Raw genomic sequence first — 26015 nt, forward strand, 5'->3', positions numbered from 1 at the left:
CTTTGCATACATTAAATATGTACAGCTTTTTACATGTCAGTCATACCTCAATAAAGTGGCTTAAAAAATTTAAAAAGAAACAAATAGAATCATAAACACAGAGAACTGGTAGTTGCCAGCGAGGAGGGGGTGGGGGGATGGGCAAAATAGGTGAAGGGGATCAAGAGGTACAAACTTCTAATTAAAAAATAAATAAGTCACAGGGATGAAAAGTACAGCATAGAGAATAAAGTCAATAATTTTGTAATAACTTTGTATGGCGACTCTACTTATCATGATAGCCATCTCATAATGTACATAATTTTCCAATCACTATGTTATACACCTGCAACTAATTGAATATTGTATGTCAACTACATTTCAATAAAAAATAAAAATTTTAAACATAAATAAATAAAAATATTTTTTAAAAGAATATATTAGCCATTCTTCAGGGAAAGATTCTTTAAAATTAAACATAATACAGATCAAAAACTTCCAGAGGATAACAACTTTAATGAGTTTTTAATCATTGTCATTTTAGCCACAGTTTTGTCAAAATGTATTTATCAGCATCTAAAAAATACAGAGATGGAATTTGTATACAAAAGCATATTTTAAATTCCATTTAAGCCCATTCATTTCATCTCTCACAGCTGCTTTTTTGTTTTGAGGAAAGATGGAAAAGGAATAAATGGAAAGCCAATGTTCCAAACTGATCTACCTGTACAGCCCCCTGAAAAATCCAGGCTTGAATCCACATTAGAGAAAACTGTTCTCTCAAATATGCTCTCATTCAACTCAATAGCTCAGGTATGAACTGATGCTTCCTACGAAATAAAAGGGGAGGATGGGGGTAAACGGCAGGTCATGTGTTTGGCACATACTAAAGAAAAGCCTCAAAGAGGAGAATGAATTGTATTTGTTCTCAGACAAGAAGGCAGAAGATGGTGACTGCAGCATAATGAATCAGGGTCTGACATTTCCGTGTTTCAATCTCCTGACATAGTTTAGGAATCCTTACATCTGGTGCTTGAGTCAGTAGGATGAAGCGGGAGATTACTACTTGAGAAGGAATAATTAATTGCCCGTGTCTTTTTCCATTCCAAGTCCCCTTTGTATTGGGCTTCATTGAGGAACAACTTCTCTAAATCTCGTTTTCCTATTCAATTTGTAGAGTGTGCTCTGGCCCGTGGGTGGGGTCAATCACACTTAAAAGAAACATAGGGCAAATAGAATATTTGAGTTTCTCTAGCTAATCCTCTAATTTTCAGATTAAAAAGTCAAGGTCCAGAGAAGTTAGCAATTTTTCTGAAAACACACAGCTCATGCAAAGATTCAGGAATGTTTTTCATTCTGATCAGCCTTACTTAAAAAAGAAAAACAGAGTATGTGGATTCAAAGAGGGTTGGCAGAACAAAGGGCTGTGTTTATGCAGGTGGCTGGAGTTGAAGACAGAAGTGGACACTGGAGACGAGCAGAAAGAATGCGCCTCCACGCTGGAAAAGGCCTTTGAAGTGCCCAGCACGCAGAGCTTTAACAGAGCCACAGCGGGCTGCCAGACCTCCAGGAAGCCGAAAGGGCACCTGGAGCCTATCGGGTCCCCGCCGCGCAGGGCCCTAGGCTGGCCACGGAGATGCTCTGCCCGCGGCATCTGAGGGTGCCAGCTTCGCATTCGGTCAGCGTCTGCTCCGTGCCGTTCACCTCCACGCAGATGCTGAACCCTCCTTCCTCACACTCCGATGCTTCTCTGCAGACGCATTTGCTGCTCGGGACTGCAAAACAAGTGAGAGAGGATTCGTGGCACATCCCGGACGTGCAAGAGTCAAGGCGCATTACCTCCGAAGTCACGATGCTCCACAAAGAGCTAAAGAAGCTCCTGCCTGCAGGGATGGGATCAACAACCCGAGAAGGCGGGAGCACCAGGGAAGGGACGCATTCTGCTCCACCCAAAATAAGCAGGTTTTGAGGCTTGGTGCCAGGTTTCCTATGATTGGGCCCTAGGATGGAAGGCTCTCCATCAGTCTCCTTCTCCACACTGCTGCCCCCTCCCGTAAGCCAGAAACCAAGTGTAATTCTTCAATCTCTGGACCAAGGAGACCTCAGCACAGAGCCAAGTGGCAAGGCCCAAACAGATAGGGACCCAAGAAAAGAATTCAACCTGCCTTGGCGTGAAATGCAAAAGGCTAAATAGCCCACAGAAACAAACCTTAATGAACTGGGGAGTAAGGCCCTGGGTGAGCTGAAGGCTCAAGTCCAGGATACACCAGCCAGGGGTCTCCAGAAGGAGTAAGGAGGTCAGCACAGTGACTGTGGAGACGGCCAAACCTACAGTGACTCAGATATGGCTAGATCTGCATATGCCATCATCTGCACTGCAAACCATGCAGGAGTGAGGGGCATGGTGCCCAGCTGGCCCAGGCCAGGGTGGGAGGCCCTGAGGAGCAGGCAGCGACTTCACAGACCACACAGTCCAGCTCCCAGATTTACAGATGGGGAAACTGAGGGCAGCGACTTGGCTTGGATGACCCAGCCCTTCCTCCTTGGTAGTACAGGTGCCGCGGTGGGAGGAGGGCTGTGCCTGTGGTGGTATTCAAGACCACTTTAAGTGTCACGTGGACATGGCAGTAGCAAATACTGAATCACAACTGGAGAAAGCAACTCCTATTCTCTTCAAACCCTTCTGATTACTTCTAAGAGAAAGTGTCAGCTTGACACTGGTATGCTTTTAACACCCCTCTAACACTTGCTAAACTCCCTTTATCCCAAAGAAACAGCATCCTTCAACCTCTAAGCAGCATCTGGAGAGAACCTACCATCTTAGGATATTTTGTTTATTATATGTATTTTTATAGTTACCTAATATTTACAGCAAGTGGTATTTCCTTTTAAGGAAGTGACATAAAGTTTCCTTTTTAAAAAATAGTTTTTATATGAGTCTATTTTTTTAAATGAATACACAATAGAGATAATACAAGGACAGAACAAACATCACAAAGGTGGAATGGTAACCCCTGATGTCTGGGAGGACCATCCAACTGCCAGGAATGGGTTTCTGCCCTCGCAGGTGCTCACCTAACCCCCTCCCCAAGGAAGGGAGTAGAGGAGGGCAGTTCACCCTCAGTCTGAGTCCTTCACATCTTCAGGGATCTGCTTTGATCTGCCGCTACACTAGAAAACTACATTTTTTAAATACCTCAGTACAATTACTTTAGCTTTTTGTAGTTACAAATACGAAATGCCCCTTACCGTCACATTTTCCCCAGAGTGGACACACACCACAAGCTTTCTCGGGTGGGGCAGGCAGAGTACAGCTCTCCCTCCCAGTAAGGGTGTAATTTCTACCCTGACAGCGGAGAACATGCATCTTGCAAACTGTCAGAGGCAGTATCTTCTTGCTTCTCTCATCCCGAGCACATACATCCAAGGAAGATCTGAAACAAGTTTTTTAAATTACATTTTTTACAAGACGTTCACTCTTCAAAGTTGAGGATGAGAAAGGAAAGGTGAGGCTCTGAGCTCAGTGCCTCAGATGTTACCACCACAGCAGAAAGATGGAGCAGAGCTCAAATCCCTCAGATCTTCAAAATGAACACAGCCTTTATTTGCTCCCAATTTGTACAAGCTTATCTATCTAGCATTAATCTAGTTTCATCTAGCATAGATCAGATACAGCAAATTAGAAGAGAAGGTACGGTCTGCTAGAGACAGCTGGTGGATTCAAGACAAGGAAGGAGACAGAAAATCAGCAAAGACCAACGCTCAGAGAGGGTGTAGTCAAGTGGTGGGACCACTGACTGTGGGGAAATGAGTTCTCAACCCCTGCCGGCTCCTCGCCATACTACAGCATCATCCAGCAGTTGGTGACTGACCTCAAGGAAGATGAAACTGTATTTTTCAATGCTCTTTTTTAAAGTACCTATGTTTACAAACTAGTTTTTTTAATTTTCATAAAAATTGTTAACTCTTTTTCTAAACACTGGTGCAAAAATAGTGAGATTCAGGTTTTTAGAAATGTCACTAATGAAAACAACCACATTTCTGACCACTGGTAGATAAGGAAGCCATTATGGTAGTGGAAACTTAGACAAAGTATTTTTGTACAATGAACAGAGTCTGTGTCTTTCTTTATATATAAATGTACTTAGCTCTAATATTTTCTTCCCTAACCAAAAGCTGTATTTACTTGGAGTTATTTACATGACAAAAAGGAATCCTTCTTTCTTTTATATGCTTATTTAAACTTTAAACAGAAATACTCAGAACAGTTTCAAGGGCAGAGACATTACAAGGCCAGTATCTTCTTATCAGTTTCTGCTCTGAAAACTCCTACCATGTCTATAAACAGTGGGCTGCAGATAAACTAAATGAATCAGAGAAGTTGACAAGAGGACACCAAAGTGACTCAAGGTAAATAATGATTAATAGAAAAATAGCAACACAGTCAGAATATTCTGGGCTGACCACCATTGCCACTTACACTATTTATATTCTCCTTCACAAAAGAAGTTACTTCATATAAGAAATCACCACGATCACCATGGCCCACTGTAGCTGTTCAAGGAGTTGGATGTGTGTTTTGAAGACAATAATAATTGAAAGCCAAGTAACTGGTCTGCAACTTTGTGTTTTGATTCATAACCTTAAAGATGACCAGTAAGTCCAGGGTCTGGGTATCTCCATTCGCTTCTCCAGATTCACTCTCTGCTTGTCTCCACCCTGCCTGAGAGGTTAATGCTTTTGGATCACAACAGTAGACTTGTCTTCTAGCTTCGGATGAATTTGATCAATGGGGAGCACTGGCAAGAGATTGGAGGGAGGACAGAAAGCACAGCTGGGGTGTTTATTCCCCTGGCTCACTCGTAGGGGATCTTTGCAGCCCCTAGAATGAGGGACTTAGCCCCTCGTCAGCTGCCGTCTCCACCCAGCCCCCTCTGTCCTCCGGTTTTGGTAAGCACACCCCTCCTCACTCCCTCCTGCCTGGGCATGGACACACGCCCTTTTACCAGCCCAGAAGTGCTGCCCTATGGTTTGCAGTTTCTTTTACTCTGTCCACACTACTGTAGAAGTCCACTAGTAAATCTTCTCTTGTCCTAATTGAACTTTGCCATCTCTATCCAGCTAGGACCATGACACAGACTGCTGGTAAATGCCTAAGGTCTACACCTACAGTGGGGTGCATCCAAGTTGGGTGGCAATTATGCAATGCACAGCTAGAAACACAGACTTTTCAAGAATCAAACAAGCAGCTCCTTTTATCTCTACTGGTATTGCTTTAAGAAGTTATGCCTCAAGAGAATTTCACTCCTAATCTCAAGCTCTAAATCTCAAATGACAGTTTTGTCATTTTGTCCCATTTTATATAAGAACAAACCATGCTCAAGTAGTCCTTCAGCCTTTCTCTAGCCTGATTAGAACACTGCTTAATGCCACCAGTTGTCAGCCTGGGTGACCAAGACCAGTAATAGGCAGCAGATGGACCAGATTAAAATGCAAACAAAAATCTTTAGCCATTCCTAAGTGACACCTTCAATCTAACAGAGACTAGCATCTGAGAAATCATTTTATTTACCTTGGATAAAATAAAACAAGAGAGAAGTAAGCAAAGACAGAGCGTACCCACATTCGTAGGGCATTTTACACACACATCTGGAATTCTGCAGTTTCTCCCAGCGCTGACATTCAGGCACTCCCTGTGTCAAAGGGGCATCTACAAGAAAAGGATAAAAAGATGCAATTAGTAGAATAGCTTCTCAGTGGTAAACAGGGTATTAGTTTAATTGTTGAAGAAGCCTCTGTAATATTCTCAACTGCCAAAGGTTGTACAGTAAAAAAATTAAGCCGTAAGGCATTTTACCAGAGATGGAGCATTCCTAGGAGCAACTTAACAAATAATATCATTGCTCCTAATAGCTACCATGTCTTGAGCATTTGCTACTGGCCATGCATTGTGATATTTAATCCTGCTTAACAAATGCCCATTTAAGAGATGAAGAAACTAAGGGTGACAAAGTAAGGAAATGGGTGGTAGTTCACACAATTTAACACATTGGCCCAGCCAGGATTTAAGTCCACATTGGCCCGGACCCAAGGCCAGTGGAGGGGCTCCCTTTAATCAGAGGTTGGTGTTTACAAACTGTTGTCTAGACTGCATTTTCCTCACTATGACTGTAATGGAACAGAAAGCAAAAACATAACTTGACCTATACATGGAGAACTCTCTGGCATCCCAAGACGATCTATAATGTAAATGTCCAAATGGTCTCCCCTCAACAGTAAGTAAATGTATGGCATTACTGACATTAACAAAATCCTTTCCATTGCATTGTGTGTTCTACAAACTTGATCAAAAGTCAATCATCCTTTCAATTTTGACAGGAACATACCCAAATCCAGCATGAGCTGAGTGCCATCTCCTCAGCTATACTGATCACAATGTGAATAACCTAAAGCATCTATTTCTACCTATTATTTCTCAAAAAACCTTTAAAAAATATTTTTAAAAGAAGAAGTTTATTTATATGAATACTCATAAGGATAAAATTCTAGATTTTAAATGTTTTCTAAAAGTGATTTTAATTTCTTTGTGGACAATCACTGATAGAATTACCTACAGGACTTTTTAAAGAACTTTGGCCTTTAAGAACATAGTTTTGTTATCTTTATAGCTTGGTTAACCAAATAAACAAGTTCTTATGGCCTACTGTGGATAAAATGAGAGTTCCTGTAGCCAGGATTCTCACCTGGCCATGGTTGACCAGCTCACTGCACACCTGTGGGCAATACATGGCTGTTGACTCTATATAAAGAGCTCCGCCCAGTGCTCTGGGCAGGACACGATGGCAGGGCTGCAAGGCTGCAGGAGAGCAGAGGCAGAGACGCTAGTGCTTGATCTACCACCAGAGAACAAGCTGGGTAATAAACCCTTCCTCCCCAAAGAATGTTTTATTGTCAATTTTTTTGGTAACACTGAATCCATAGCGAACTTGACCAGGGCTGAAACCCATTGGCAAGACACCTACCTAGAAACATGCCTTTACTATTTTAGAAAACAAATACTTTCACATCAAGACTGAATACTGATGGAGCAGGGACAAGGAAGGCTTAGTGTCTAATGGGTACAGAGTTTCAGTTTGGGAAGATGAGAACGCTCTAGAGATGGACGGTGGTGACAGTTGCACAATGATGGGAATGTACTTAATGCCATGATCTATACTTTCAAAAATGGTTAAAATGGTAAATTTTATGTTATGTGTACTTTGCCACTATTAAGAAAAAAAAAGACCAAAAACTAAAAAAGCAGATATTTTAAAACATCAACTATGGAGGCCAAGAAACTTAGAATTCTTTGTTTCTTATAGGCTTATTTTAAGGGTGGTTATTATTGCCATCCACAGTTTCCAAAAAACACACAAGTCTAAAAAACATCCTTAATTAAAACTTTAATAGAATTTGCTACTGAGTGGGAGGAAATTCATACTAAATTATGCTATAAAATGACTGAAGCAGACATTTCAGAAAGACAAGTATATAACCTCCTTTGGACTAAAAGACAAACCTCATCAATTATACATTGTTCTCTTTAATTTTAGAATTACTTGTGCAGGTTCATTACTTCAAATATCTCAAATAAGTTCATATTTATGTTTCAGTACATGTAGAAAACAAAGCAATTGTCTCTGCCACGGGCCTGTGACAGCGAAAGAGCCCATGGGAACTGGCATGGTGGGCATTCCATGGACACGCTGCCCTCCTGGTATGTGGTCTGTGATCTACTGAACATCGCAGCCCATGTCTACCATCAGTCACAGAGGGCTCCATGCATCCTGCTTTCTTTTTAGTTGTGACCAGTTAATTCATCTATAAGTATAACTCATGGAATCTAGTACTTCATTCTCACTATAAAAGACAAATTTCAGCATTTAATTAAAAATCATACACTAGAAAAATAAGAATACTATATGAATTAGAATGCAGGTGAGTTTTTCTCTGTTAGTGTTTTTAATTGTTATAAGTATATATTTTGCATTGGTTTTTTAAAAATGTAAACAAAGAAATAGGTTATTTTGAAAACAAATTCCATGCATTAAATATTCTAAAAAGAAATAGTCTGGCCTTCTGAATCTCTTCCTACTCTCACTTCTTAAAAGACCATTTATATTTGCCTTGGTCAAAATACTAGATTTTTGGATATCCACTATTAAGAACAACTTCACAAACCACAATATTTTTCCTTCAATAACTTCTGCTTTGCAGTGTTAATTGTAACTGACTTTAAAGTTTCTATTTCAATAATACTAATAAACTCTGAAAGCTCAGAAATGAAACATAGAGAATTTTATGTAAATTTTTATCTCTACTTAATAAAAGTACATTTAAAAAATCAGATGGAAAGTAGAAATCGGCTTTTAAAAAATCTTTTATTTGCTTGGCACTATAACAGATATAAAGCTAATGTTTGGTATGAAGGGCTTCAGTTAAAATTTCAGAATCACCAGGGCTATCCTTGCCTTCTCCTGCATTCCCTGAGTCTATCTGTACCACGTGAAAAAAGTCGGATACCACGTCTAGGAACTGACCTCCTTCCGGTAGTGGGGCAGGGGTAGAGGAGTGACTCACAGCTGTGCCAACTCAGTGCCATGAAGTCCCACCCCAAGAACTCTTCGTCTGAGTGCAGGTGTCCTTGGGCAGATCTGAGAGCCACTCACCTTTTTGCACGCACTGCACATTCTTCATGTCAGGACTCCATTTAAGGCTGGATCCACAGAGAAATACCGAAGGACCTTCTAAGGACATGTCACCTGAACAGGAAAGGGTTACCTTCTCGCCAACTGTGTAGAAAGGTTTGCGGGGATGACTCCGTATGCCATTCATTAAAGCAGGGAGAACACAGGCAATTTCTAAAGACACAGAGAACGGAATACAAGGTCATTGCTTACCCAGCCATCATTTTTAAAAAATGACAGCCTTACATGGTGCTGATACACTTGCTCTGCTTTTCTCACATTAGAGGACAAGGAGGAAGAAGCGAATCCCCTCTTTGGGACAGACATATCCCACAGTGTCTGGCAGGTATGTGACCAGTGAATGACTGAAGATCCAAACAGTTCCCACCCCTTCCCTCAAAGCAATGTGACAACTTAAAATGAATCAGCCTTATAAATAAGAGTCGTAAAGTCCAGCTTGCTGTCAAAACTAGACTTCAGAGCTGCTACTTACTTCTCTGGTCTGGCAAAGTGCCCCGAGAATTTTCCCAAGACTGCTGTTCATTCGTGTATCATTAGCATATATACAATTACTTATTTTACTATCTGAAATATTTAAAGAACCACCTTTAACCTCGCAACCATTAAAGTGTTAAATGTCTTTTGGTTTTCCATCTCTGATCCTTCTTACTTGATTATGTTTGTTAGCTCAGATCTACTCGAAAAAACAGCAAAGAGAAAAATGATATACACAGTTATGGAAAGCAAGTGGGAACTTATAATTTTTTTTAAAGTCTCGGCAATCTCTCTAACTTTGAACAAAATTCTGCAAAATACTGCTCTATTCTGCACCATTTTTATCAGAAAATCCATTCATTTTCATTCAAAAACAGCATCTATGGAGTGTCTATATTTTAACAAGCATGTTGTATGCTGCTGGGGACATAAGATATAGGTTACATTCTGCTTTCAAAAACCTAATAGTCTAGCATCAGATTTGTTTGTTTCTGACAAATGACACAATTGCTAGCTTCACAGTGATGCTCCCAAGACAAATAGAAAGGCTGAACAAAAGGAAGAGAAAAAATATTTCTGAGAGTGTCAGAAAGAGACCAAGGCAGCAGAAATGTGAAGGTTCTGGAGTCTAGAGAGAAGGGAAGACTAAAGTGGCCATTACATATGGTGACGCCTTTCTCCTTGAAGTAGTTGTATATTTGGAAGGAAAAAAAAGTTTAAAGGCCGCCAACTGAGGAGAAAACTGCCACTTCAAGGCTAGTAGAGTTTTTCGGAGTCTCACAGGGCTAGGGGATCAAAAATTAGATCACAGAGAAGGATGTAGGTGGAAATCCCATTCCTTCATGTGGGATTCCTTAATAGCTATACTCTAGGAATTTAGGTAACTGAACATAAACCAGACTCACTGCTTGCCAGAAACAAAACTAAATCTTTTCTACAGCAAGATACCATCCCAAGCCACAGATTATTTCTTTAGTTTTTCACACGTAAAGTCTGGCATCCAATTGAAAGTAATTTAACTTTTAAAAAGAGAAGAATTGACAGAAAAAAAAAGGCAATAACAGCCCCACAGCAGATCCAGAAAATGGGATTAATAGACATGGACCTTGAAATAACAGTGATTAATATGTTGGGGAAAAAATGAAATGACAAGTTGGAGAATTTCAACAGAGAATTCAAAAGTACAGAAAAGTAGACAAATGGAATATATCTAGAGTTAGAAAATGAAATTAAGAACTTAATAGAATTCTTAAAGACAGATTATATATAACTGCACAGAGAATTAGCAGGAACATAGAGCAATAGAAAATATAAAGGGTGAGATAGAGAGAAAATGATGCAAAACAAAGAAAAGAATGTAATATATATATAGTTTAAAAAATGTAGCATTTGTGTCTCATGAGAGATGAGTGAGGATGTACCAGAAGCAGCATCTGAGGACGCCAGGGTCAAGAATTCCCTAGAATTAACAAAAGAATTAAAGCACAGGTGCAAGAAGTGCTTTGAAAATTAATCAGGATAAAGGCAAAGAAAATCATTCCAAGGCTCATCAGAGGAGAGTTGCTTCTGAAAAACAAAGATCAAAAAAAAAGGAAATTTCGACAGCGGCCATGCAGAGCCATCTGATTTCCAAAGGGGAAGCAGTAAAACTGAAAGTTGCCTTCTCACTAGAAAATAAGGAAGTCAGAAGGCAATGTGATCAGATCTTTCAAGGTTTAAAGAAAAGAACTGCTGAGATAGAATTCCTTACCTAATAAAAATATCCTTCAAAAATGAAGTTAAAATAAAGACATTTTACAATGAACAAAGACTGGGATGACTTTTCACCAATAGATTCACAATTCACAAGCAGAACTGTCTTATTAAGCTTTTCAAAGAACCAACTTTTGGCTTTATTACTCCTAACTGGGTAGTTATATTCTGTTTCACTAATTTTTGCTCAAGGACTCCAGGAAAGACAAACAGACAGAGAAGAGTAAGAAAAAGACAGATAAAATAAAAGAAAAAAAATGGGCAAAAATTGGACAGCTACTTCACCAAAGAGAATATGCAAATGTCCAATAAACGTTATGAAAACAGGCTTAACATAATAGTCATCAGAAGAAATATGAACTTAATTTTATTTTTTAAAAATACAAATTCAAGAACAAGGTATTGCTATACACTCACCAGTATAGCTAAAAAATTTTTAAGATAAATGATATCAAGTATTTGTGAGAATATAGAACGATCTCAGATTCTGGTAGGAATGTTAATTGATATAAACACTTGGAAGATTAGCAACATCTGCTGAATCTAAATATATATATACCCTAAGACTCAGAAATTTCACTAATAGTTATATACTAAAGAGAATAAATATACATGTGTGCACTAAGGCTTTCCTCAAACAGCTAGACCAACTGACACAGAAAAAAAATATCCCTACAGCTCTGTCTGTCCATCTGCTGAACAAACTTATATTGCAGTTCAACTGAAATGGAAATCAAAGAGTTATGTTAGGGTGGTTCAACAAGCAGAAGCACTCAGATGCCTACATCTGAACAGAATAGGACCCAAAGCAGTTAAGCAAGCAGACTGGTAGTGGTACACACCTAGTAAATGAACGCTGGAGGATGCCCCGGTGGTCTTAGCCAGAACTGAGCTCCCCAGCCTATTCTAATTTGAACCAGAAACTTTAAAATTGCAATAAAAAGACACCTTGCCTAACAGGAGCAGTATCAACTGAAGATGGCTAAGGGCTTTTTTAAGACACTGCTGAAACTTGGACAGGATCGTATGAGCCTTTCAGGAAAGGATGGTCAAGACATGGCCCACACAGTGAGCAGTCATTTATCTTGATTCATTCTCTTCCACATTATTCTCTCATCTTCAATTATACACTATAACCAAGGCCACTCACTCTGACAACGCATTTCCCCAGCAAGCCACTGTAAATCTTCTCCACATCTGGCAACAGGGTCTCCTATAAGAGAGAACCCTTCACTGCAGGTATATACTATGTTTTTCCCAACAGGAAATGTGACACCTTCATCCTAAACAGAAAGAAAAGATAAAGAGTTGGTCTATTTTGCATTAACAAAATGTTTCTTTAGATACAGTTGGCCTATACATCATGCCTTCTTTTAAACATCAGGCCCCCTGCATTCCAACAACTAATTTAGAAACTGTGTGTGAAAACAATTTTTCCTGTACAGTCCTAGCCAACAACACTGGTACCACCATTAACTGAAATAAAGCCACTAGTGCCACTGTACTTTCGTGTATTGGTTGTTCCCAAAATACCAAGAACTGTACTAAGCATTTTACTAAAATTACTTTAGTGGACACAGCCCAAAAAACTTAAACTTCCAGGAAAAGACAGTTCATTATCAGATTTTGGAAATGTCCTTGTCTGTCAGCTCCTCCTAGTGAGGTGTTACGGGCTGTTCCTTGGCAATCTTGACTAATAAATGCCAATATGAACAGAGAGAAATGTTCAAATCCTTTCAGCATGGTTGTGAAAATTTAAGTTTCTCACTGATGACTTTTAGAGGAAGCAAAATGTTGATCTTCTCCCTGCCACCCTGCAATCCCCACTCTGTGAGGAGATGCTCCTGGACTGTGTCAGATTCAAGGACATGCCATCAGCCTTAGCGCCTGGGAGTGAGCTTCCAGAAGGAAGCAAGGGGGAATTTGAAGCCTGAGCGCACAGCGGGTCATCATGCCCCTTTGGGGCCTTTGTGTGTTCCTGTCCTTATCCTTCTGGCCCTCTGCCACACAGGAGGGTGGTGAAGGAATAGGCCAAGGAGATGGCTTGGAGCTGGACCAGCTCTGCTCTAGGCGTTAGAACAAAATTCCACGATGTCCCCTTGTTCTCACTGTCAGTTCTCGCCCAGGCTGCTCCACCCTGGGAGCTGGTGGGCAAACAGGTTCCGGATGGATGCTGAGGTTGAAGAAAATGGGGAGGGACACTTGATCTGCTTTGGTTCTAGTCCCTAGACCTTCTTCTGTCTTGCCAAAGGGATTTCTTATGGGACATTGACTCAACAGTGTACAAACATGGCTCTACATCAGAATCACTAGTAGCAATTTAAAAAAAAAAGATAATTCTCAGACTTTACCCTAAAGTTTAAGAATGAGAAAAAATGGGAGACAGGGGGCTAGTAGCAATCTCTATTTTTAAGTTCCCTGGGTGACTTTGATGTGGCCTATCCCTGCAGCAGTATTTGGAACCCCCGGCTCCTTATAAGACACCGCATGTACTGGAGTTTGGGACAACAGCTTCACAGTTCGCTGAGGTGTATCAGTATGGAGTATATGAAGTGCAGGGGCTCGTCCTCTGACAGTGTGTGGCCTTCAGGATCTTGATGCATTGCAGTGACTATAATGGGACAGTATGAAGGTTACAGTTGCTAGATTATCCTCTCTCTCTCTCTCTCTCCAGACATACACACACACTCTGGCATGCACATATACATCTTCCATCTTCCAAGATACCTACATTTGGGGAAACTTCAGCTAAATCTCAGAGTGTATGTTCAAGCGCCTCGAATTTGGGAGGCAAAATCCTTTGTGGAGAGAGCAAGGTGCGCAGCACTGAGAGTGTCCTGATGAACAAAATCTCCTATGTGAGCCATGAAGAGACTTCACTGGGGTGTGGGACCAAAGTCTTATCATACCAAGGAGTGAGAAGAACACAAATTAATATGGCCATGGCCCCAGTGTCAAGGAAATTCCCTAGAATGACAAGTGACAGACAACTTGTGTTCCTTCCTGAACAAGAAAACTGCTTTAATACAATGACCCGTATCTCACCAACACTGAGTAAATGTCTTATTAGTTCCTGGAATAAACCTAATACTTCATCCTAAACCCCATAAAAAATTGTTCAATACTTCTTTTAGTGGCGAGAATAGGCGAAGTTCTCTGTGTTGAAAAACATGGTTATAGATTCCTATTTTAGTGTTCAGAATGGAAATGTCCAGCAACCCTCTGGCATGATTACATTCCTAATTCATTGGGCGGCAGTATTGATTTACTACAGAAGATGCACTGCCTTCTGCAGACTTCTAATCACCTTGGGCAGAAAAGAAAAGTCAGGAAACCCTCACCACTGAAACTCAAATGCACATATAAAATATTTTTAGTGCTGTTTCATTATGAAGAAGGAAATAGATTATGACATCAGTAGAAAGAACTTGGAGCAAAGAGTATATGTAAAGGAAAAATAAATCTCTCATAACCAACTTGAACAAATCCATCTTTCAAGGGAGGAGGAGATTGACAGAATTCCGTTGGAGCCAAAGACAAAGGAAAACAATGTGGTTCGAGCAATCTGAAAGGAAAAAGAAACAAAACAATCAATGTGATGGATTTTTCCATTGCATCTGAAGTGACTCCATTCCTGTAAGTATCCTGAAGTGATACTTCTGTAATTCTCAGAACCACTTATCTGATCACATCCTGTGATAGAAAACCCAAAACATAAACTCCAGCTTCCAAAAGATCGCTACTAGGTCAACAGCATGATAAACAAACAGAAAGAAAATTCATTGGACAACATACCTACTTTATGTGATTTCTAGGGGTCACCTGTCTCAGACCTACTTTTTTTCCTGATATTTGGTTCTGAAATGCCTTTAAAATAAAATTAATTCTGTATTAAAATAAGGGAATTAGAGTTAGTATCCTGCAAGAGACATATTATGAAATAATAACTACTTTTGATTATTTACTATGTGCTAAGCGCCCTGGCAGTTGCTTTACAAATATGTATTATCTCAATTCACATTCACAGTAACCCTACGAGATATGTGGAGAAAAATGCTCAGAGCATTGGAACAACTTGTCCAGGATTAAAAAATAATACATGTCAAGGCTGGATTCATGCCTAGTCAGTTAGGCTCCTAAAATCAAGCTCTTTCTACCTCCTATACGGCAATCACCAGGGAGAACGCATAATGATAATATGAAGAATGACAATGCCATCCATCATTAAACAATGGTTTTCAAAAGTGCCTCTCAAGTCAATATGCCACCAGTATTATCTCCACTCCAGAGAGATGAAATCTGAGAGAACACCTTGCCAGTGGCCTGTGAGTATTGCCTTCTTCTGAGCTGAGTTCTTTATGCTCTTGGAAACCAGAAAGGTGAAATATTGATCATAATATTCTTCCTTGCATGGTAGGGTAAGAGGAGATTCCTCTCCTCTGTGCACCAAGAGGAGTAAGAATTCTTTCATGGCCATCTTAGGATGCTCCTTTCACTCTAGCTTTACATGTAAAGACAGGGGAGATACACCTGCTGGAGCTCAGGCCTCCTCAGAGACCCTCGCCTTCCCAGAGCTAGGTGCCCTGCAGGCAGCATTCTCCTCTGACCATGAGTTCATATGCTCACCGGCTTCCTCAGTCAGATACTGGTTACTGTTGGATTATGAAGCACCAAAGACCTAGGAATAAGACAAGCCATCTCCCTATGCTTCTACCAGATACCCATGTGTCTTTTATTTTTTTCAGCTCACATGACCTTCAAATTATCTTACTAGAACTTTCTGCCAATCCCTGATCAGAAGAGGTGAAGATAGTGTTAAACAGTCAAATGTGGCATGAAGAATTTCTGACCAAGGGGTATGATTCATCAACTAAACATTTTAGAGATAGCTTTTACAAGGTCCTGCCAAATGGGAAATTGATGTCAGAAACCAGGCTAATCAGTCAAGATACCAACCATTTCAAGCATCTGGCTTTATGCTTAATCCTGAATAAATAAGTAAGAAGGATTATATGTCTGAAAAGAAATACAACTGTTATTGATACAAATATTACTATTATATAATACAAATATTATTACTCTGCACGAGGCACTGTAGTTATCACTTTACATGCTTAGTCTTATTTAAGTCTGACAACATACTGTTACTATTTTACCTGCTATCATTATCCTAATTTATGAGGTATGGCAAGGAACTTGTCCAAGGTCACACAGCGAGTAGGTGGCAGACCTGCTGGATGCCAAAGCTATTTATGTCCAACTCAGCCAGACTGCCTCTCAGTTACCCAGCTTGTTGTAACATGTATATTACAAGAAGTTGAAACATGCAAGTACCATCGGGCCACAGATGCCTCCCTTCTTCATCTGACCCCAGTGTTAAAGGCAAAGCAGTCACTAATAAAAAGCACCATCTAACTTAAATCTTTTAAGAGCAGCAATAGCGCATACCACGCTTACTGCAGAGGGCACTGTGTTCTATGGGATTACCAGGAGGTCTGCTCTCCATTACCTAAAATGCTTCAGCTCCTCGTCTTCACATTGCCTGCTTTCTGATGTTTCTCCAGTACAGGATTTCCCACCCCCACTGGGAGGTGGGTTATTGCATTCTCGGCTCCTTGTTTTCTTCCCCTGAACACAGGGGCCCCAAGAGGACCAGCAGCTCCAATCTCCATCAACCCCTCCTGTAAGGTAAGGAAAAGATTGTTCGGAAAGTACTTGCAGAGGAAGATTTCAGAGTTTAGGGCTAAGGTTCCTACTCATGTGATTATTGGGGGCGGGGATGATCTGGGATTTATTACCTTCAGTGTATTCACTGAAGTCTTCTAAAATGTTTCTGCATACTAAGATTGTCCACATTAAGGTTGCACTAATAAACTTCTTTGCAATAATATCTTAAATTTGCTTATTATTTCCCAACTGTTTAGAAGCACTTTCAGATACATTATATCATCCATTCACTTCTCACAGGTGGGCAGGAGGTCTCTTATTATTCTGATGTGATAAGCGTGCAGTCTAAGACAAAGTGGTTAAATACCATGCCCTTAATGGCTACCAAGAGCCACATCCAGACTGTAACCCCGCCTTATGGCTAAGTCCAGGCTCTTTTCTTCACTCCCACAGTCTCTCAAGGCAAATAAGTTCCGATTGTTAAAGCAGTGATTGGGCATGAGAAGTACATAATCTACTGAGTATTTCAGGCTGCCAACCCCAGGGCTGGCTCTGTACAAAACTGGGGAAATGCGTAAGTAGGAGAAGGCTCTTACTGCTGTCAGCATCCTTCTCCAGTCTACAGGCACCTCCTCCACACACCCTGGCCACCCTCCACTTCAGGACCCATTCATGACATATTTTTAGTATTTTCTCCATTCATATTCCTTGGGGTAGGAATAGCTCTTTCTACTGTAGGACCTACATCATGCTTCCACCACCCCACCCTCCCACTTCACACCTATCCTCAGTATCAACACACACACAGATTAAGCTCATTTGTATAATGTTTCCTCGTGATCTTCCCAATGCTTCCTTCCATAATTAGAAATTGAGTTAATAAAGTAATCCCCTGAGTATATTAATAGAGGGTAATAATATATTATGATTGCTACCCCACTCCTTACCAGCAGGGGGAGCATCTGTTTTATCAAAATCCAAGTCACAAAGGAATGAAATCAAAGTGGTGGAATTTCAATTTACAAGGACAGGCCACTTATGGAGACATTTGGAAGCAAAGATAACTTCTTGATACTTATATCTATAAGCAACCATGGCTTAGTCGTGTATTTATTCATTTGTCAAACACTTATTAAGTGACTTCTATGAATCAAGCCGTGTCAGGCTCTGGGAATAAGGAAAGGAATCACAGTCCTGATCCTAAGAAATGAGCTTTCTAGAGGACAGAGACATAAATAAATATAAAACACATAAATTGTCCAATACTTTGTCTACTCACAGTCAAGTGCACATCACCCCATACTCAAGTGCTTAAGGCACTGCGCACTCTATTGACCACACAGCAGATGTGAACAAATATTTGTGAATAATGGATTGATGAGACATAATACAAAACAGAAATAGAGATACCTGAAAGAGCTTGCTATCAGGATGGTTAGGCAATGCAAACACAAGCACCACAAGCCTATGTTATAACTAATCCTTAATGAGATGACTACGGAAGGATGGCAGGTGTTTCAGACACCAACCTATTCTAACAGAGAACAGGGAATGGAGGGTATGGTGGGTCCGCTCATTCACACAAGAAAATAGAGACAGGAAGTGGCTTTGACCTCAGTAGCTATAATCTAGAAATGGAGGAGGGAGATAAATAAATAAAAATGCCTAGTGAGACAACCACCTCTCTACATGAGAAGAAGCACAATCTCAGGGACCAGAGGGAAAGGGCGACTCCCTTTTCAATGTGTACAGCATAACCAGGGAAAATGCAGCCCACTCACCTGCTTCATCCCCTACGAGCACTCCTTGCTCACATGCCACACCAAATGTGTATGGTTTGCAATGACACTGGCACTGGGTCCCCTCAACAGTGGCGATGCCACCATTTCGACAAGGCCGGCAGTGGCAAGGGTCAAATTCATCCAGATACTCCTCCAGAGCTCGCTTCAGGTACAGTCTTTTTACAGAGGCACAGGGGACTTCCTTTACCAGCTCGTACAAAGGTGTCAGCTGTACATATGAAGACATCACAGTCAGCAATCAGGGTTGGAGGTGAGAATATTTTCTGTTTCACATTTAGACTCACTCCCCATTAAAACAAAAACAAAACCGCTCTTATCTTAATTTCAATTATTTTTTGTTCAAATAAAAAGAGAAAGAAATTCACTTTCTTTGCAAGATAAACCGAAGGAAAATTAGGGTACCAAATAGGGGAGGAATGCTTTTTGTATCTTGCGTGTATGTGTTAACATTTTTATAAACCAACAGAACCTTCATCTTCTGATTATTGAAAGATTATTTTGAAGACCAGACGTTTCCACCCCAGCAGAGGACAGAAGAAAAGGAAATGCAGTTAAAGTACAGTAAAGAATCAAGTGCAATTAAATTTAAAGTGAAATCTCCTGACTGCAGTGTTAACTACCCTCACCATGGCTGATTTCAGGGTACCACCGTGATATCACTGACCCTGGAGTTGGGAGGAGATAAGCACCTTTGGCTCATGAGCTAGCTGCCGCAGACCCCTGAGAGGAGGGGATTAACTTGGAGGGTCAGTCACGTTTCCCTGCATCTCTGCCCAGGCTATTCTCATTGCAGCATAAAGAACTGTCACTGGCCTTGCATGGGCATAATATATATACCTGTAAAATGTCTCTTCTTTCTCTGCTCCTTTCCTGTCCAGCTAGTAAGGGAGCACAGATAAGACAGTACAGTCCTATATGGAAAAGTGCACAGTTAAGAAAGAGAAAGGGTGTCTGTTTTTCTCTAACCAATGGCTGAGGATTTTTAAAGTTTGCATAGGATACTGACAATGAAAATAGTCATTTTGAGTATGAATAGTGGCACCCTAAGATAAGGCTTTTCAGAAAAACTCCCCCTTCCACTCACAACCAGGTTTGGAGGCAAGTGAGTGGGGTATGGTGTTAGGTACAGGGTAGTTAAGGAACTGTTGTAATTTTTAAATTTTTGAAATGTGTCCAAGTTTCTTAATCTCTGAAATTCACATTGCACCTGGGATATTACTTGATTCTCATGGGAGGAAATAGATTGTATAATCAGATCTGCTATAGCATTTGTTTTGAAAGTGTGAATTTGTCCTCCTGAGATGGATATATTAGGGAACAACATGAGCATATCACAAATTTTCTGTTTTCTTACATACAATCTCATCCACCAGAAACACCAGAAACCCACAGAAAACTGGACACAATTGAACCAAGCCACATAGGAATACAAAACACACCCACACAAACACATTCCTCAAATATCCACCTAGTTCACTGCCTGTGTAATAAGCTACACCCACACACATCTGGTATTACAGTATCTGTCATTTCTGATAGCTCTCCTACCCTTCCATCACTCAGCAAGCTGCAGGTCTTTTTCTAAGTAATGTGACGCATTTATTGCAGTATATGCATTTCTTAACAATTTAACATGTATAAAACTGTGCTACTGTTTTTATTGGTACCTATCTTTTTTTTTAATGAGTGTCACAGATCAAGTTTTTGAGTGTTGTATCTGTAATCCCAATTTTCCCATAAGCCCTGTGGTCTTTACTGTGCAGTATTGCCTAGCTCTCTGACTTTTAGGAACACATGTGTTGCATATAAAAGAACTGACTGCATGAATAAAACACCTAAAATTCTGCCAGCCAAATTGGTTTTATCTTAATTTACATGACTCCAGGAGCCTACAAACCATGGCCACAGGAAGAAAGGTGACCTGACAGATGTGATGCCTTCCTCTTGCAAAAATCTATAACTCCTCTAAATTAGGGACCAAGGAAAACAAATCAAATTTAGGTCAAAAGCTTAAAATGCAAATTTGTCACTAATTTCTCTTGGGATTTACAAGATATTTAACCTTTACAACTGAAACATGGACATACAAGATAATGAAACTTCTGTTTCTTATTATCATGTATGTATTCATTTTACTATAAAAAACATAATTAGAATACAGATAATGCTAATTACATCCTTCTCTGTTTAACCACCTTCATTTAATCACATTTTCCCAGTGCAAATAAACATGCTGTTTTCAACCCAGCAACCCGTACCTTTTGTTTTATGACTTGGGGAAGATCAGTCACAGATTTTGCCCAGAAAGAATATCGCTGTTTGTTTCCAGCAGGATTATCGAGCTCCAGGAAACTAAGGCCAGACACAAAGCCCGAACTTCCCCCTCTGACAAAAGGAAACCCTCTCAACACATTAGACTGGGTTCCTACACAATGGGAAATCAAATAGAGTAAGTCAGGATACACAAATGAAATAAATATGAGAACATGAAAGTGAAAAGTCTATCGAGTATTAAAGCACCACCCATCCAGCTGGAGGACATTCTAGAAAAGGCAAAACTATGAAGACAGTAAAAAAAATGAGTGATTGTCGGGGTGGGAGGGATGAACAGGCAGAGCACAGAGGATTTTAAGGCAGTGAAATTGCTGATAATGTGGACAGATGTCACCATACATTTTTCCAAACCATAGAATGTGCAACACCAAAAATGAACCCTATGTAAATTACTGACTTTGGGTGCCGATTGTGTGGGGAAGTTGGGGTTCCTATGGCCAGGATCCTCACTGAACTTAAACCACCTCATGATGTAACTGGCCTGTTGCTAGGCTACTGTTTCCACACCTTTAGGCAAAAAGCTATTATTGCACTACATAGAAAGCTCGGCCTAGTGCTCTGGGCAGAGGCAGAGATGCAGAGACGCTAGTGCTCCACCTCCCACCAGGAGAACAAGCTGGGTAATAAACCCTTTCACCCCAAAGAACGTTTTGCCATCAATTTCTTTAGTCACATTGAACCCATGGTGAACTTGCCCGGGGCTGAAACCCATTGGCAAGACAGATGGAGTGTCAATATAGGTTCATCACGTGTAACAAACGTACCACTCTGGTGGGGGATGTTGATAATAGGGGAGGCTCTGCCTTTATGAGGTGGGAAGGATGGGAACTCTGTACTTTTTGCTCAGTTGCACTGTGAACTTAAAATTACCCTGAAAAATAGTATCTATTAAAAGAAAAACACAATCATTACCTGATAGTAGATAGCTATTAAGGAATTATTGTTCAGATCCTTAATGTTCATAGTGTAATAAAAGCATTATATTATCTAAGAGAGTGTCTTACTTAAAAGAGGCATGCATATTTTGATGAATGAAGCATTGTGAAATCTGAGAATTCCAAATGGTCCAGCAAATATTGCAAATGTTTTAAATGTTTATTTATGTATTGCTAGTCAATATTATAAATATTATAGGTAGATATATGTAGCAAAATTCAAAATAATAATTGTTGCATATAGGAGATGGGTATATAGGAATTTATCACTATGTTTTTTCAACTTTCCTGTGTTTGAAAATTTTCATAATAAGATGGGGGCATTCACTGCATTTGAATACTAATAAGCAAAAAAGCTACTATTAACAGGCATACATTAACACATGAAAAGTGTTCTAGAAAACGTTACTACTAATTGAATCCTTTTTTCCAATTTATATGCCTTATAATTTCAGAAATATTTTTATCTCCATTTGTAACTGATTTTTACACTGCCATGACTAGAAATTCCTAACTTGCTGATCAGATTTGGGGTGATAATCATTTCCTTTCTTTTAAATTTTGCAATTTCATAAAATGTTGCAAATACAAAAACTGCACTTTTATCATCAGAAATTATTAAAACTTGCTGTTTTTAGTAAATTGCCTGAATGCTTCCTCATCTTCATTATTGGCTGTTTTTACTAAGCAAATCACCACCCTTTTAATACAGTGTATCTCAGAGTTCAGTTCCTGAAAATGACCAGGAACAGAATCAGCTGGAGTGACTGAAGATTTCTGATCCCCAGCAAAAACCTATGAGAACAGCTGAGAGGAAATCTGGAATCCGATTTTAACAGGGAACCCTCACATACTAAAATTTGAGAAGCACCACCCTAATACTGGCACACCTGTTTATGAAATACAGCTTCTAAGAAATCAGTTTTTATATTTACTTTTAAGCCTGTAGCCTCCCTCTCTACACCCCAGTTAGCTCTCTGCTCCAGCTGGCCTTCTTCCCCTGGACAATCACCAGCCTGGTGCCACAGTGAAGAGCCCATATCATGAAGCCAGATTTCATGCATTTGAATTTCATGTCTGACTGTCTTGCCAATGGGTTTCAGCCCCAGGCAAGTTCACTAAGGATTCAGTGTGACCAAAGAAATGACAGTAGAATGTTATTGGGGTGAAAAGGTCATACCTAACTTTATTTCCATGGAGGCAGGTCAATCACTAAAATCCTGTCCACTCAGAGCGAGTCTGCATGCAGCAGGCCGGTCTCAGCCTCTCAGCCTGCACAGCTGTCCTCTGGGCCTTGTCCTCAGTGCTGCCAACACTTCAGCCTCTGCTCTGCTCTCCTGCAGCCTTGCAGCCCTGCCACTGTGTCACCCAGAGCACTGGGAGGAGCTCTTTATATAGCGTCAGTAGCAACATATTGCCCACACATGTAGTGAGCTAGTCAGCCAGGGCCAAGTGAGAATCCTGGCTTCAGGAACCTTCATTTTATCCACACTGATGCTTACCAACTGTGATCTTGGGCAATCTTTCTGTGACTCAGGGTCCATGTCTGTAAAATCGGAACGTGAATAATACCTAACTCTCAGGTAGGAGGCGTACCTTAGTTAATTTTTGTAAATCACTTTAATTGTGCTGTGCACATAGTAAATGCTTTTTTTATGTACAAAATAAAGTCAGTGAGCAGCTTCCAGTCACCAGCCCAGCTAATAATTAATGTCAACATCTTCCCAAAGCTCCCACTTCCACTTTTATTTCCAGATCATTATACTTCCATCTTATTCAAAAATGTGTCCTCTCCCTTGTCATAGTAGCTGCATGAAGACAGGCACTTTCTCTAGCATACTGACTGCCATGGCCCCACTACCTAGATACAATTCCTGGCACACACTAGGGCTCCATAAGTAGCTGATGAATGGAGAAAGTGAATGAGTAAATTGGCCTGGTTTTGCCACTCTATTTCCCTTCTTCTGGCAGTCATCTACCGATATCCCCAGAGCCCCTACCTCCTCCATGAGAACCCTGGCACCTGGGTTAGTCTTCACTTTCTCCCCACTTGGTGCCATCACTCCAGGAGAACTTAAGCTCTGATCTTCTCAGTCCACAGCCTAATGCCAGGCACTGCAGTCTCACTTCCATCCCTACCACACCAAGAATCTCTTCATTTTAAGACAACTAGGTCTTAATCGCCAAATCCAATGAGGTATCTTCGGTCCTTCTCTAACTGCATTTATCTCTAGCATCTCTCTCTGGTCACCTCTCCTTCTCCTTTACTTTCCATGTTCTGAGCATCTCTTGTTACCCTATTAGATTATTCCTTCTCAGTCTTTCTTCTTCTCTATCTTTTTAATCTTTCATTCAATCATTCCCTATATTAAATCTTTTAATGACAAGCCTGCCATCAGGATGAAATCCAAACTCCTTAACATGGCATCTAGACAGAATCTAAATCAGTTCACCCTTGCAGTTCCTTCTTCAGTCACTCAAAGACTAACACACTCAAAGACTTCCCCACCCTCTCTACCGCCACCACCAGCTGCAGCATGCACCAAAAACTTTAACTGCACTGAGCATCCATGTCATGGAATGGAACTGAACCTTCTCCTGATGGTGTCATTTTTCTAGCCTTGTTTGCAAACTGTCCCCATAGGAGAGAAAGGTGATACACACTGAGGACATATTTACAGCACACAGGAGATACCCAGTGGACTTTCTACTCTACATGATGTTCCATGACATATGAAAGAGTGATTAGAAGCAAAAATAATCAATAAATGAAAAACGCAAAATACAACACATGCTAAAATGACAAAGGCCCCTGGAGACCAGGAATTAACCACAAAACAAAGGGATGGAGGGTAAGCTTGTAATGCAAATCGGCCCCTTCTCATTTACCTGCAGCTAATTTCAAGGCCTCTTCCAGCTCCTGGCATTTTTGATGAGATGATGTAAATAAAAAACTGCTACTTGAGGAAGTACATTTCTTTATATCTGCTGAACTAAGACCTGGGGGAAAAAATTAAAGGTGTTTAGTTTCCTCCTTTGTTGAAGACCTCCTTTGAGACATGACCAGTTGTGAAAGTGTGGAAAAGAGGTTGCTGAGATTATTTCCTACTACTGTGGCCATCTTATCAAGAGTGATGTGATAGGTATGTTTCCAAGTGCTCTAGAAGGTTCAAGGGTAAAAAAAAGGGATATTTGATTTTTGTCACTAAACAATATCACAGATACAGATGCATATATTTAGGGATGAATCATCATGTGTCTTAAACTTACTTTCAAATGGTTGGGCAATATTGGCTTCTATTAGTTCTGACCAGAGAGGGAAGAAGGTAAGGAGGGTGACTTCTGCATGAAACAGTGGAGGGAGCAGAAATAGAACATCCCAAAGAGGGCGTCTTTTACCCATCCACAGTCAGCCTTTCAGGCATAAAGCAAATAGACAAAAGTAGGTGTGTGATGGCCCTCAGCCCACCTACAGGAGACCCCAAAAGCTGGGTTCTGGTTTTACGGTAATTAATCCCTAAAACCCTAGTTCTGCTGCTTCATCTCTCCATCTATAACATCTTTACCAAAAGTTCAAATTCTGGTTAACTCTTCACTGGTAAAAATTAAGCCCAATGGAAACACAGGAAAATGCTGTAGTTCACCAGCAAGGAACCATTACAAGATCTCTGAATCTCATGTAAGAAGTTTAACTCTCCTTCAAGGTTGGAAGGGAGTCTTGACAGAAGGAAAAGCCCCCCTGAGGAGGTGATATGGAATGGATACGGAAGTGCGGACATCAGCTTATGGAAAAAGTTGGGAAAGAGCGCTTTGACTTGGGACATTAGTAAACCAGGGCCTCCTTTGAAGAGGGGGAATGGGCATTCAGGCTCCTCTCTCTCCCCTCCCACATCAGGGCAGCTGGGAGGATGGTCCTTTCATTGCGAAGTCAACAAAGCAGGACCCAGTGGCCTGCCCTGATTCTAACAACAATCAGGCAATTCTATAGCAGCACCACAAAGCATAAGGAAGAAGGTAAGCTGACTCTGGAGCCAGTTAGGTCTCCTTATCGTCTATATGCCCCCAGATGAGTCTTGCCATAGTGCCGAGTGACCATCTCTCTGTCTGGAGGAATTCTGGGGGCCATCTCACTGGGGGTAGTAAGGATCATTGCTGATCATATGTAAATCACCTGTTGTGCAGAAGGCATCCAATACATTTAAGCTATTGCTACAAGTATTATATAGTAAGCAAACTTTACTTACAAAATTTTTTTAAGAATGTGAGTTATATCCAGAGCAGGTTTTTTTTTAAAGAATGTGAGTAGTAAAGAACAGAGGTAAATA

The 26015-nt window shown here is 40.5% G+C and overlaps 1 protein-coding gene across 1 annotated transcript in view; it reads right to left on the reverse strand.

Annotated features, from left to right (window-relative positions):
* Positions 1–475: 475 nt before the first annotated feature.
* C7 (complement C7) overlaps positions 476–26015 on the reverse strand; it is a 48525-nt gene continuing 22985 nt past the window's right edge. The window contains exons 9-18 of the mRNA XM_036910875.2: positions 24580–24690; positions 20680–20846; positions 18401–18629; positions 16462–16633; positions 14430–14517; positions 12103–12235; positions 8688–8879; positions 5599–5689; positions 3229–3413; positions 476–1754 (exon numbers count right to left, since the gene is read on the reverse strand). Of these exons, the coding sequence (XP_036766770.2) occupies positions 1573–1754; positions 3229–3413; positions 5599–5689; positions 8688–8879; positions 12103–12235; positions 14430–14517; positions 16462–16633; positions 18401–18629; positions 20680–20846; positions 24580–24690 (1550 nt within the window). The 3' untranslated portion in view covers positions 476–1572. The remainder of the gene's footprint in view (positions 1755–3228; positions 3414–5598; positions 5690–8687; positions 8880–12102; positions 12236–14429; positions 14518–16461; positions 16634–18400; positions 18630–20679; positions 20847–24579; positions 24691–26015) is intronic.

This window comes from Manis pentadactyla, chromosome 2, assembly GCF_030020395.1.
Source record: "Manis pentadactyla isolate mManPen7 chromosome 2, mManPen7.hap1, whole genome shotgun sequence".
Taxonomy (NCBI): domain Eukaryota; kingdom Metazoa; phylum Chordata; class Mammalia; order Pholidota; family Manidae; genus Manis; species Manis pentadactyla.